Source organism: Pavona decussata, unplaced genomic scaffold (genome assembly GCF_977016875.1).
Source record: "Pavona decussata unplaced genomic scaffold, jaPavDecu1.1 SCAFFOLD_129, whole genome shotgun sequence".
NCBI lineage: Eukaryota > Metazoa > Cnidaria > Anthozoa > Scleractinia > Agariciidae > Pavona > Pavona decussata.
In genome coordinates, this window is record NW_028145543.1 from 657,501 (window position 1) to 670,000 (window position 12,500).

General features: G+C 38.7%; 2 protein-coding genes and 1 pseudogene across 2 annotated transcripts in view; 1 reads left to right on the forward strand and 2 right to left on the reverse strand.

The window, feature by feature from the left end:
* LOC146468790 (uncharacterized) overlaps positions 1–1,497 on the forward strand; it is a 1,508-nt pseudogene extending 11 nt beyond the window's left edge.
* A 6,369-nt stretch (positions 1,498–7,866) lies between these two features.
* Positions 7,867–8,676, reverse strand: LOC146468791 (uncharacterized). The gene has a single exon (XM_085124165.1). It carries the CDS (start codon positions 8,674–8,676, stop codon positions 7,867–7,869), a length of 810 nt encoding a protein of 269 aa, XP_084980291.1.
* A 3,245-nt stretch (positions 8,677–11,921) lies between these two features.
* Positions 11,922–12,500, reverse strand: part of LOC146468792 (uncharacterized) — a 1,672-nt gene continuing 1,093 nt past the window's right edge. Inside the window, exon 3 of the mRNA XM_085124166.1 lies at positions 11,922–12,210. Within this exon, the coding sequence (XP_084980292.1) occupies positions 11,922–12,210 (289 nt within the window). The remainder of the gene's footprint in view (positions 12,211–12,500) is intronic.

A 12,500-nucleotide genomic window follows, 5' to 3' on the forward strand; every position in this document is an offset into this window, starting at 1 on the left:
AACACTCGTTTGTGGGGGTTCTGGTTCTAGCACTCCTGGTTTGGCCTTGTCCGCTTGTTGGTTCTGTTCCTTGATTGATTGATCTGTCAGATGCTCTTGTTTTGCTGGCATGTCGTCTCCTCCCACTGCTGAGTCCACTGCTGCCACCATTTTACACCTTGCTGTGCAATTGATCAAGCGATTTTAGTATCCAAAACCACGCTCTTATACATACGATTAGTGTAAGTACAGGTGCATGCCACTGTGCCGGAATGTGGCAGTGTTTTTGATTAAATGTGCAAATTATTACATGTGCCAAAAATTAACCTTTAGTATTTCTTTGAACCGTTACAGAACAGACACCGTTGATCCTTTGGGGTTTCCCTTTATAACCTTCACTGATGCAGAAAAGTATGCAGCGAGTTCTAAAGGGTGTGAAAGTACAGCTAAAGCATATAAATTCTTCGCTGAACCTGGATACCTTCATGAAGTTAAGAGTAAGCCTGAAATGATTTTTTGAACATAAGGTGTGAATTGTACTTTTTGCAGTCACTTACAGAGATACAGAAGCAGTAGTGTTTGCAAGATGCCACAGATCCATGAAGAAAAGTAAACCCGCTCATTCACTTCAGTTGATCATTGCTATTGAGAATAAAAAGGTGTTGGGAAGATGTTCTTGTGTGGCCAGGAATGGTGGCTTTTGTCATCATTTTATTGGTTTGCTGTTCTACCTAGCACACCTGAAGCAATAAGTTATTAAAAGCGTCCCTGATGACCTAATGTGCACTATGGTGGTGCAGAGATGGAATGTACCAAGAACAAAACAGATTGAGCCCTAGCGTGTCGATAGTTTATCGGTTAAAAAGCAGCAAGAGGGAGCAAATTATAACAAATTCGTGAAAAGCACTCCATGCTCACCAGCATCGCAGTATCCTTGCTTGGCCCTGAAGAGAAAAACAAGCTCAAAGATCTGACCCCTGAGCCTTTGCTGGTAGGTTTGTTGCCTGAAAACCCTATCGGCCTGGGAAGTATACAGACTCACTTTGGAAACTTACCAAAGGAGTCTGTATTGTCCTATCAGCAAAGGCTCACAGAACATTACATCATCAATGACTTAAGTCATACACTTTTCCCAGATCTCCACTGCTTCAGAGATTGGTTTGTAAATAACTTGACCATCTGTTTAGAAAGCACCAAGTTGGCAAAGTAAGAATCACTTACCGTCACTTTAGAAATGGCACACAATCTGGAACTTAAAACACGTGAACAAAATGAAAGTGAACTCTAGCACTCATTATGACAAGAGAATTACCGGAAGTCAGTTTGGCGTGGTCGGAAAATAGAGTATCAAATTTTGATACCTTTGTGCAACAACTTCAGCCTTCCAGGTTAGTATAAACAGCTGCCATGAAGAAGGGTGTCGAAATGGAAGGAATGGCAGCATTTATCCATGCTTATAAAGAGAAATAAGGCATGGTGAACTTATTATCTTGTAGTCTCATTACAAGCTTAGATTGACCGAAGTTCAGGCATCCCCGCTGCGCAGGGCAAAAGTTTTCCCCTTAACCCCACTGTGCAGTCCAAGAGAGGTGTTTTAATCCAGCATTCCTCCAATCACATTGAAATGAAAACCTTACCACATTTGACAGTTCAAACCATTTACAGTTTGACAGTAATGTCACCAATTATGTCGCAGATGGGGTTTTAATTACAAACCACTCAAGAGTGCTTATCTGTGTGCTAGCTTCTCGCGCTACATGTAAAAACAGTAAAGGCGAAGAGTGCTCGATAGAAAAACTCAAATGTTTTTAAACAGTTCGATCTTCTGTAAGATAACCATTACATTTATGTTTACAATAAACGATGCTGTTTTAATCAATTCAAACTAAGATTTAAAAACTTATGACCTTGAATCAATCACTATAAACTTGCCTCAGAGCCGATTATATATAGTATTTTTTTTATACCCTAGAATCATTCGTCCTATAAACATGTTCATTTTTATGTTGAGCTATTGTATTTTCAATGCATGTGCAAATCTCTGTTTCCACTCACGCATGCTGTATTGGATCTAACAACTTTTGAGTGCAACATGGTCAGAAAATTACCATCCGGTGTGCCGCCAGTCTCAACATAAGCTACGATTGAAAAATTCCTGAAAAATTTAATGTGTCATTGAATCAAAATATCTTACAACAATTATTAATCTAAAGTCATCTGCTAAACACGCTAGAGTTGGTTCCGCTTATTGACAAAAATCCACAATTTACACGTTACACATTCTTTGAAAGCTTCATGTCAAAAAATTTGATAGACAAAACTGAACATGCTAATAACTGAAGACCAAGTCAATTTGGAGAAAACATTTGGTTGTCTTTACAACACATGTTTTCTTAACTGTAGGTCAGAATCAAACATCAAAAACGGGAAATTTCCGGTTAAATCGGAGCACCAGAATTCTTGAAATCATTTCTTGAAAAATGCAACATTCATAGATAAATCTCCCTTTTTTTTTCAGTGTTGGAAATTGTTGCGATCATTCTCAGTTAACAAACTTAGTTATTTTTGTGGCATTACGATTGAAACAGTTCCGTAAGTGTTGGCCTTTTGATCAGGTCAGGGCCAAGAGCACTGTTATTTGCCAAGGTCAGCTTAGAGCTAGTGATCTTTAATCCAGAAGCTTCATTACACAAAAACTAAATAAGTCTTGCGAAGGAATGCATGTCACTGGCTACACTTGGACATCTGCCATTAATGAGTTCTGGTGCCACATGTGGATACTTTCGCGGAATTACATACATACATACACGCAAACTTTATTGATGCTCCCTAAGTGGGTTTTTCAGCTCAATACAATAATTATTACAGTTGTAAATCTAAATTAAATAATTAAGGATATAAGGACAACAATATTATAATAATATTACAATGTTTCAAGAGTATTACAAGTATATATTAACCTAATAAAACATTTGCGAAATGACGCCTAAAATTCTTGGGGCATTTTAAGGACTTAAAATTGAACAAAATTGAAAAAATTGAAAAATTGAATTGAACAAACAACCGGCTATAAACCTCTAAATCCTAAGTGCTAACGAGAGAGGTCCACTTGACATGTTTAAGACTAACTGGTATGCAAAGTTAAGAAAACTAAAGATTTTTGGATTCATCAATTTAGAGTGATAAGGCTTTTAAAGCTTCATAAGAGTCAATCCTTAGAGCTTTAGCAGTAAGATCTGGTTCGAAAAAAATCTTCCCGTCTATAGTCCAAGTCTTGGCATTGTTGTATTTTCCCCTTACTTTTCTCCCCTCTCTGAACAGCCCAACTCTCCATTCCATTAAATTCTCATTGACACATTTCTAAGATGCAATCTGGCTTTGTATAACTGACTCTTTGCATTGTAGCTTGCAAATTGGACGATAATGGGTCGGGGTTCGTCCTTAGATTTTGTGTTCATTCTGTGAACTATGTCGATGTCACCACGCGTCAAATTAACATTCAGAAGTTTTCCTAGTTCAATAACGTTCTCCACATTATCTTCGTATTCTCTTTCAGCTATCCCATGTATTACCAGATTAAATTTTCTAGTATCCTGTTCCAAATCGTCCTGACTTACTTCAGCCTCATCGAGTCTTTGTTCCATTTCTTTCAACTTTGTCTTGGACCTTAACATGTCATCCTCAAGGGATTTTACTTTCGATTTTAAGCCCTTTTTTTCTTCAACTAAGATATCTACTTGAGCTAACTTGTCTTGTCACAGAAGCTAACTGGTCACCTGAAATTTACTCACAGAAGCTAACTTGTCTTGTAACTCTTTATAGTTTACCTTTAACAAATTCACATCGAGTACCAGCTTCTCTGTATTCGTTTTGATTTCAGTAAGTACTTTCCAGACATCAGCCAGCGAGGGCGGTTCGTTTCTACTTTTTTCCCTGGGGTATCCAATCGATGGAAACCGATGATCGGAAATTCAATCGATCAATCGATATCAATCGATAAAATTAGTTAATTGGTATCGGCCAATTGATGACCAATCGATAACCACACAAAAACAGTTCATCGATTGCTATCGATTGGCTCAGCAACCTCAAACAGACATCACGCACGCTACCTGTCCGATCATCTGCCATTTTTAGGAAGCACAAGGGACAAAATTGGTAAAACAGATTCCGACCCAGTCTTCTCAACGCAAAGAATAGACCCCGTTGCACGTGTACTCGAATTATCCACTTGCCCGTCATTGCCTTTCCGTGTCATAATGTATATGCAAGATGGCCGGGTAGAGGCTTTACTGAAAATAAGATGCATCGTCAAAGGCTATCATCTTTGCCGTTTTGAGGTGAACGTCGGTGAAGTGTTCACTGCAAAGTTTAAAGTTGTGAACCATTGTGGACAGCTCGGCCACCTACAGTCCGAGCTTGTGGATCCTCTTTGGCCACTACATGCAGATATTTCTGTGTTAACAAACAATTCGGGCAAACCAAATATGAAATTATTCAAAACACATACATTGTTATTTCGGTGTACTGTTCGCACAATATAATTGTATTTGCTACCAGAATTTTTCTGTGAAGGCACGATTCAACCACTTTCCGTTTTTTGAAGTCTAAAGATTGGCCCATAAAACAAACTTTTAATTTGTCAAAAAAAAGCGGATTCCTGTGGACAGAGCGTTAAAGTTAAAGAGAAAAAGGAGAGTATTGTTCTCCTGTTAACATTAAAATGAAATGTGTTTACAATTACTGCTTACAAAGTTGTTTTTTATGCGTCGATTCTGGTTCTGTCAATCTGCAACCAATCGATACCAATCAATACCAATTTATCTATTGATTGGTATTGATAATCGATACCAATTGATAACCACACGAATCTTCACCATCGATTGGTCATCGATTATCAATATCAATCGATTAATTGATATCGATTGGTATCGATTGTCATCGATTATCGATTCCATTGATTGGATACCCCGGGTTTCTTCGGACGCCATGCTAGCTCCAAACATTTGCAAGTCTGAAACTTCGTCTTCTTGGTCTTGGAAAGTTGAATGGCCTTCAAAGCTTGACGAGCTGCTTAAGCTCTTTCGTTTTCGCCTTCTATTCTTTGACATACTTGATATTTACTACATTTATTGGAGTCTTTTGGCCTCTCAAGCAAGTGAGCTTAAAATTGTACGTCCATCCTTGGCACCCGCTTGACCCAGTGAATAGGCTTTCTTTTTTTTCCCTTGGTTATATTAAAACTGCTTTTGTTGAGCTGGTCAGGTATTGTTTCATCAATTTGTTACATTTGTTATGTCTTTGTGTTTAAACATTAATAGTTTTACCTTCTTTTTCGTCTCCTGTCATGTACTGTATTTAGCTATTGGGCCTCACATTAACTTAACAATATTTTGTATGCAACCAATTTTTTCATATAGTAATGGTAGATGAATTAAAAGTTATCTCGCTAAATGTGCGAGGTATAAGAAATCCAAATAAAAGGAGAGCAATCTTTTGCTATTTAAAACAGCAAAAAGCAAATATTTTTTGTTTATAAAAGACCTATTCACAACCGGATGAGATGAGAAAATATGGTCTGTGGAAGAGGGCGAAAAAATATTTTTCTTCTGCCATGGAACTGCACACTCTAAGGGCATATGTATTCTGTCAAACCCAAATTCTACAATGTACTTTTAATTTTGACGTAGTTCAAACTGATCGCCAGAATCTTGATTTCAAAACTCAAAAAACTCTGAGGAAATATTTTTCATTGTAAATATCTACGCACCCACTGATTATCGAGACCAAAATGATTTTACTAAAAACTTAAGTGAATTTCTTGTAAAGAAGACGGATACCTCCAGGTTAATTATTGCGGGTGATTGGAATTGCACACTTTCAAAAGCAGATAAAAGTGGGGGTGTAGTCTGGAAATCCACAAATTACGGGGATGCTGTTGGCAATCTTATGAGTGAACTGAATCTTATTGATATCTATCGGAAATTGCACCCAAAACAAGATCTTTCACCTACGAATCTAAAACTATTAATTCAAAATCGAGAATAGATTTTATCTTGGTCTCCCACCCGATCCCCATAGAAGTCCAAAATGCTGAGATTCGAATGTCAGTTGCACCTGATCATAAAGCGATTGCAGGCAAAAAATAGGTGAAATTTACCACATCGAATGTTTATTTTATATCTCGGCAACCATTTACAGCAATATGGCCCACAATAACTGATTTTAAAGTGTATAAAATGGGCTTCTCAGAAAAAAATAAATCCCATCATAGAAAGCCAGCACTTTTTTGAAAAAAAATCTTAATTCACAAAAATTAGCAAAAACAATTGATTACATCTGAGGTAAAAGTTTTCTTTTTAAAATTGTAATGTAATTGTGCAATGAATTTGAAAAGAAATGATCCCTCTCATATCAGCAACATTTCCTGAAAATTTGGCTGTAAAAGAAGAGATCTAAAATTAGTTAAGATTTTTTTCGCCCGTACAATCGCATCAAAACACAGTCAAGGAATGCATTTCACCATGGTAACATCACAGTTGATCAAATTACGGGATCGATTTTTGCTTGGGCAAATAGCTTAAATAGCATTGCTCAAAAGATGTTTTTAGCAAAAAATATTGAGCTTTTTACCAACAGATACGAATTCATGATCAATATTCAACAACTAGACGAGATATCAAACGCAAAAAAGGTAACCTGAGGTGTATATCTTTGCATTTCCAAACCATGTTCTCGATGGTGTCGCTTTCGTGAACAGATGCGAAGGATTGTTTTGAGCGCTTACCTCGATTCCTCGCTCTAGTTTTCTAGCTGCCAGTCTATATCGCTTTCTTTATCATTACACATCCCTTCGACAGAGTTTTCATCACCAAAACTCTTTTCTAACACATCATCTGCAGGAATAAAATCAACCCGCGAACCACTGAACGCCAAAGCCATTTCTCACCGGAACACGCCAAAACGAAAAAATTGGTTATATATGCCATATTGAAGTGTCATCGCTCAAACTTGGTACGTGATTGGCTTAATGGATGAGTGTCATATCGTCCAAATATGGAAAGAAACGGACGTAACGCAATTTTTCTGCGAATTTTTAAATTTTATGGGTGGATATCCACCATAAGCTATTGACCCTGCCTTAAATGAGTTAAAAGAGGTTCGGGCACATGGAAATTCAATAACTCTCTCCTAATAGATGATGCTTTTAAAGAACGGATTTCATTCTATTGTGCTCAAATACATGAGAAATACACCGACGTTAAAGATAAATAATTATTGTGGGAATTAATCAAAATGGAAATACATATGAAAACAATTAGATATTCTAAAGAAAAAAGATACAAACTTAGAAAACGTGAATTAACACTTCAAAAAGAATTACAAGATCTTGGCGATAAAATTTGTGTAGCGGCGTCAGCTCTGTTGTCGGAGAGATCCGTGAAACTCAAAGAAAACTAAATGACTCACAGGTTCCACAAGGCTGAGAGGTTTATTGTGCCAACTCTTACAGCAATCCTGTGTAGTAGGACGTGTTGGGGTGAATGCTCTAGTAGGTTCTGAGTTAAACAGCAATAGTTGATCCCGTGGTTCCCGTCGAATTTCTGTGAGCCGTATGGAAAATTACTTACGTTTTCGCGGTGTAAAAGCTAAGGACACGTGACCACTAGCGGAAAATCCTTGTGACATGTTGCGGTTACAATAGGCAAAATATCTAAAAATACTTCGAAACAAACTAAGGCACGTGGGTGCCGCTACACCACTTCCCTAAATGTTTCTTCATTTAATTTTAAATCTAGCAACTTATAAAAATGCTATATAAAATCAAATATACGTAGATTAGGAAGCCTATTGGTGAAACTAAATATGAATCAGTATTAATATTAATCAGTTTTTATAGTCCTCTTTTGCCAAGAGTAGGACAAGCTTGTGCGCTGGTCGCTCGAAGAATTTTCTCTCTCCGTCTTTGGCAATCATTATCTGTACTTTTCTGAAAAGCTGGTCGCTGCTGGGATACGCTCGGGTGACTACAGCTAAGGGCCATTGATTTCTTGGAGATTCGATGTCGCAGACTAGTACGACGTCTCCTTCTTTGATATTTCTTTTAGGTGTAGTCCATTTCTGGCGGTTTTGGAGTTGGGCACAGTATTTTTTCTGCCGGTGCAGCCAAAGTTGGTTAGCGAGGCACTGAACTCTTTGCCAACGTTTGCGAGAATACTGGTCTGGTGACTCAAATTTTCCAGGCGGGGGCAGCACAACTTGGGTCTTGAGTGTCAGTCGGTGGTTCGGGGTCAGTGGTTCTGAAGCTAATGGATCTGACAGGTTCTCTACTGTTAGGGGACGGCAGTTGACGATACTCTCGGCTTCAGTCATAAGCGTATGTAGAGCTTCATCATTAAGCTGGGTACCATGTTCTAACAGCAGTGATGATAGGACTGATCTTCTGGTGCGTATTTGGCATTCCCAAATACCTCCCATATGTGAAGCATGGAAAGTATTCAGATTGAAGTCAATCCAGTCACAGTCTTTGGAAGACAGGTATTCTTTAACGGATGTCGTGTCCAGTTCTTTGAGTGCAGCCGCGAGTTCGTTCTTTGCACCAATGAAGTTTGTTCCTTGGTCAGATCTGAGCTCACAGACTTTTCTTCTGTGGCTGATAAAACGTCCGAGTGCGTTAAGGAACGAATCTGTTGACATGGCACTAAGGGTCTCCAAGTGTATCGCACGTGAGGACAGACAGGTAAATATGAGACCCCATCATTTAAGCTCTTTCCGTCCTTCGCTAATGTAGAAAGGGCCGAAAACATCCGTTCCAGTGTAGGTGAAAGGAGCACTTGGTGTGACACGCTCTGGGGGTAAGGCTGCCATCTGTTGATTTTGAGTGCGGCCTCGTATTTAGGACACAGTACACACTTGGCGATGATGTGGGAAATCACAGAACAGCCATTGATAATGTGGTATCCGGCTTGGCGGATAGCATTGTGCGTCATGCCATAACCTTGGTGGTGCTGCTTCCCATGATGGAACTGGCGTATGAGGAGAACAGTCACGTGACCCTTTTTAGGCATGACGATGGGATGCTTGATTGTGTAAGGAGTGCTCGCATTCCTGAGTCGGCCGCCAACTCTAAGTATGCCCTCTTTGTCGATGAATGGATCTAGCTTGTGAAGGTTGCTGCTGAGCCTGACAACGCTGTTTCTTTTGCGCGAACTGTGGCGATCTTGAAATTGGTTATCGTTGCCTTCAAGCTTACTAAGGGTGATGACCTCTTGTTTATAGTGGTAATGTTGAGTTGATCTCAGAACTAAGTTCTCAGCTTGTGAAAGCTCTGTCACTGTGGGGGGTCCTTCTGTCAGACGCCAGTTATGCTTCTTGTTGGGTCTTATCTTTCAATTGCTCTCAAAGGAGGATATTACTATCTGCACGGCATGCACCGCGTAGCAACTATATTATCAAACGGCTGGCCCCAGGTGAATTTCATTTTACAATGGACGCCGTCAAGGTAGTAACGCGGCAGCTCGAGGTTTTCGAGAAATCGAGTGTTATTTACTTGAATTGCGTGGATTTAGCCGTCGATATCAGGCAGTCTTCGGAAATGCTGCCATTTATAGAGTATAAGATGCTTCTCGGGCACGTGAACTTTCCAGATGAGCTTCAAAATCGAAGATAGGTGCTGTTTACGAACACGCCGCAAACAGTGACGCAGTTTGAAAACGTTCGATCACCAGCAGTACTCGAAGTTACAGCCAGCTCTATTGTGAAGGTAAAACGAACACTTTGCATATCTTAGTTTATATATTTTATGTTTAAGAAGTGTGTATAAATCTCAAGGCAGCTTTAATCTGATAGATGCGGATAGCTGTTCGATTTGGTGAACTCGCCATGTTTTATATTTTCATTATTCTGATTATTAGCTTGATGGTGTGAGAAAGCGGTTGCTTTGATATATCAGTGGAACATGCTTGATAATCTTTTTCAGTTAAGCTGCCTTTTCAACTCTCTCATTCACCTTTTTAGTAGTCATTCTCATTTTGGAAAACGATTGAGATTAAAAACCTAATAAAGTTGGATGCAGAGAAAGTGAACATGGAAATAATTGTTTTCCTGGTGCCACCATACACAATTCAGTATGGGCTAATTTTTGGACTGCATTGAACCAGTAAATAAATATTGTTCTTAATTATTACAATTTGTTCCAATTTTTGTCATTTTATGTTTAAGTGTGTATAAATCTTAAAGCAGCTTTAAGGTGATAGGTGCGGATAGCTGTTCAGTTTGTTGAACTCGTCGTGTGTTTTATTTCCATAGCTGGATGGTGAGAAAGAAGTTGCTTTGATCTATCAGTGAAACATGCTTGATAATCTTTCTGTTACGGCGACGTCAATGCAGCCCGTCAAAGTCTACGACGTGGAAAATAAATTCAACTTATTGCCTTGGTTGGACATCACAACTGCTGTGTGCAATTGCTCTAGATTTCCAGCGGTTGGATCTGTTGTTGTAAATGCCGATTCAGATGCTTATGGATTTGCAGATGCAACTGGAGGACCAGATTACAGTGAAGAAATTCAACTGGATAATGACGATGAAAGTGAACAAGAAAGCGATAAAGATGACGACGAAGTTGGTGAAATTGACCATTTCGAAGAACAGTGTTATGCTGAAAAAATTAAACTTAAGGGTTGTAGTTTTCATGAGCAATTTCAACTTGCCCTAAAGAAACTAATTGCTATGCATGAGGACATAGAAATGAAATTGTCCTTTGAATCAGTGAACATGCGAGACGACAATGCCATTGTTGCCCAGGCAAAGTTGGATAACACCTGGCAGTCACTGGGATATGTCCCTGCACCCAAGTTGCCTAAAGTGACTGTGGCGATACAGAAACATCAAATTCAAAGTGTCAGACTGGTCTGCGTATACAGGAAATATATTTACAACATTGGCTTTCACCGATATTTCGGTGATACAATTGTTGTCAAAAAAGGACGTTGGGACAGGGATACCAAGTCATATTCCTACAATGATTTACCGACTGGCAAGTTTGACTAAACACCAATTCTGAGTTGTTCAAAGGAGGATTAAGCTAACCCAGGATAAGGGTGAATTTTGATCCAGTGAAATAACTCTTCAATGAAAAATTTTCCAAAGTTTTTCTGCCCTTCAGATTCGACTTTCATTTATCTTTGAACTTCTAGCTACAATTAAGCTTTTGAAAACATTTTTCAACAATCGTAGATTAATTGTTAATCCTGGATTAATCAGGATGTGTTGCTGTTTTATTGATTTACTAGTCTTTTTCTTTCTACATGTATACAACCAAACAAATTGAAGGGGTGCCTGGAAAAAAGCCCTAAGTGACTTCTGATAAATTGGTAGATTCTCCTTCCAAGCACAAGCATTAGATTGTGAAACAAAAGGAGAATTTGACCTTACATCAAAAGTCACTTAGGGCCTTATTTCACGCACCCCTTCAATTAATATAAAAATAAATTAAGTATTTGAGGTCCAGTATTGTCCATTATGCTGCTGTTATTGTTTTGGTTTTCACAGGAGAGAGACTTACATAGGTCAGAGGCGTGTGAAGCATAATGCACAATATTTTACACGTCATAGGGTTTTTACTTGAATTGATTTCCTATGACTTCATTGCCAAGTGAATTTTAAAATTGCTGACAAACAATACCATAATTTATAAGACATTAACAAATACATACTTTGATAGTTTTGTTGTATTGTAATTGTTTTTCTTGTGTTTCCCTTGAGTCAAATAGGCTTAAAAAATAGACTTCAAACTGAAATTTAGACTTAAAAAAAATAGACTTCAAATTAAGAAATTTGCCCGATCTAGCCAGCCAATCCTGAGAAATAATAAAACATTATTTACAAATTGATCTTCCCATTTGTTCAGTTCTGACTAAAGGAAATGTCCATCAGATGATAAGTTAATTAGGCCCAGGTGCTGGAGCAGGGTCGACAACTGGGCAGTGCATGCGGTGTCGGATAGTTGTCCTGTTACGCACAGGAAGAAAGGCACGTCTAGCAACAATGATGGAGCTGTCCTCCCTCTGATTGAGCTGGAGACGGTGTAGACGAAGGGGATGTCTGCGGGGTTCAACTTCAACTTCATTGAAAACTGGTCTCTCATCAAACGAGGGCATTTCCTCGCTGAAGCGTTCATTAAGGCTCCAATAGTAGAATGGCAGTTCGTTGTCCATTCGTTTCTTGAATTCCCTAAATTTTTAATGATATGGGTTAGGGTTTTAAATAAAGTACTGTTTAATAAATGAGATTTGGCTTTGGTATTTTAAACCTGACAAAACACGCCCCCCCAAAAAAGTCCCAAAGGAGGACAAACAATTGCGCTTCAGCAACCCTGGCTGAGGCCTTTGTATTCTAACACCCCATAATAGTAGTTAGTCCTACTTGGCCAAATTTCTCTCTTGGGAAATCATATAAACTAGGTCCCGGGCAAGCTGCCACCCCCATGCCTGTGAATTAATGAGTTTTTTAAGGGGCAATAC

Bases quoted from the DNA above. Each gene is read 5' to 3' on its own strand.
- LOC146468791 (XM_085124165.1), bottom strand. From the start codon at position 8,676: ATGTCAACAGATTCGTTCCTTAACGCACTCGGACGTTTTATCAGCCAC.